Below are 689 nucleotides of genomic sequence, written 5' to 3' on the forward strand. Positions count from 1 at the left end.
AGCTGTGCATGTTGGAATGGCAGCTCAAACCAGGATCAAAACAAGGGAACGAATGAAGCGTATATTGCACAACATAATATGTACGATAACAGTAGTATAGAAGAGTTGTGTAACATCTACCTTGGAGAAGCGGATATGGATAAGCAAGAACTAAATTCTGTGAATAAGCAACGTGATTTAACGAGACACACTTCCACAGAAAATATACTCAGTTCGATTGCTAATGATATCCCAGAAATGGTGCAAATGTCTGAGTCACATGTTATGAGTTACATTCCACTCCATTCTAGTGATGCCGAAAGTTGCACTGGATATTCTGATCGTACCAGCAGCCATAATCTTGAAGCTACTAGGTGTTTGAAACGGAGAAGGGAGGAAACAGTACAACCAATGTTGATACAGCAGGAAAACTCAGTAGGACCAACTGCTGGTGGTTACACGGTAGTGTCACAAGCAAAAACAGCAACAAGCGTTTACGAGCCACAGAACAAGTATCGAAGTGGATCACTGCTACAAAGCCAGATATTACATCCCGATCAAGTTCAACCACCACATCTTGAGCCGATCAATTCACCATATCCAAGTCGCGTTTCATATTCACAGTTTGAGACAACCAGTCCATCACATCTTGAACCAATCGATCTGCCCACTACTGAACATTCAGCTGATCCAAAAAAAGATACAAGAAC

The 689-nt window shown here is 41.7% G+C and overlaps 1 protein-coding gene across 1 annotated transcript; it reads left to right on the forward strand.

Annotated features, from left to right (window-relative positions):
• On the forward strand, nucleotides 1-689 carry VCUG_02749 (uncharacterized protein; the record flags this gene model as incomplete). The annotated part of the gene is made up of 1 exon (XM_008077568.1): nucleotides 1-689. A coding segment is annotated over one exon (689 nt), but the record flags the coding sequence as incomplete, so codon positions are not given.

This window comes from Vavraia culicis (genome assembly GCF_000192795.1).
Source record: "Vavraia culicis subsp. floridensis unplaced genomic scaffold supercont1.273, whole genome shotgun sequence".
NCBI lineage: Eukaryota > Fungi > Microsporidia > Pleistophoridae > Vavraia > Vavraia culicis.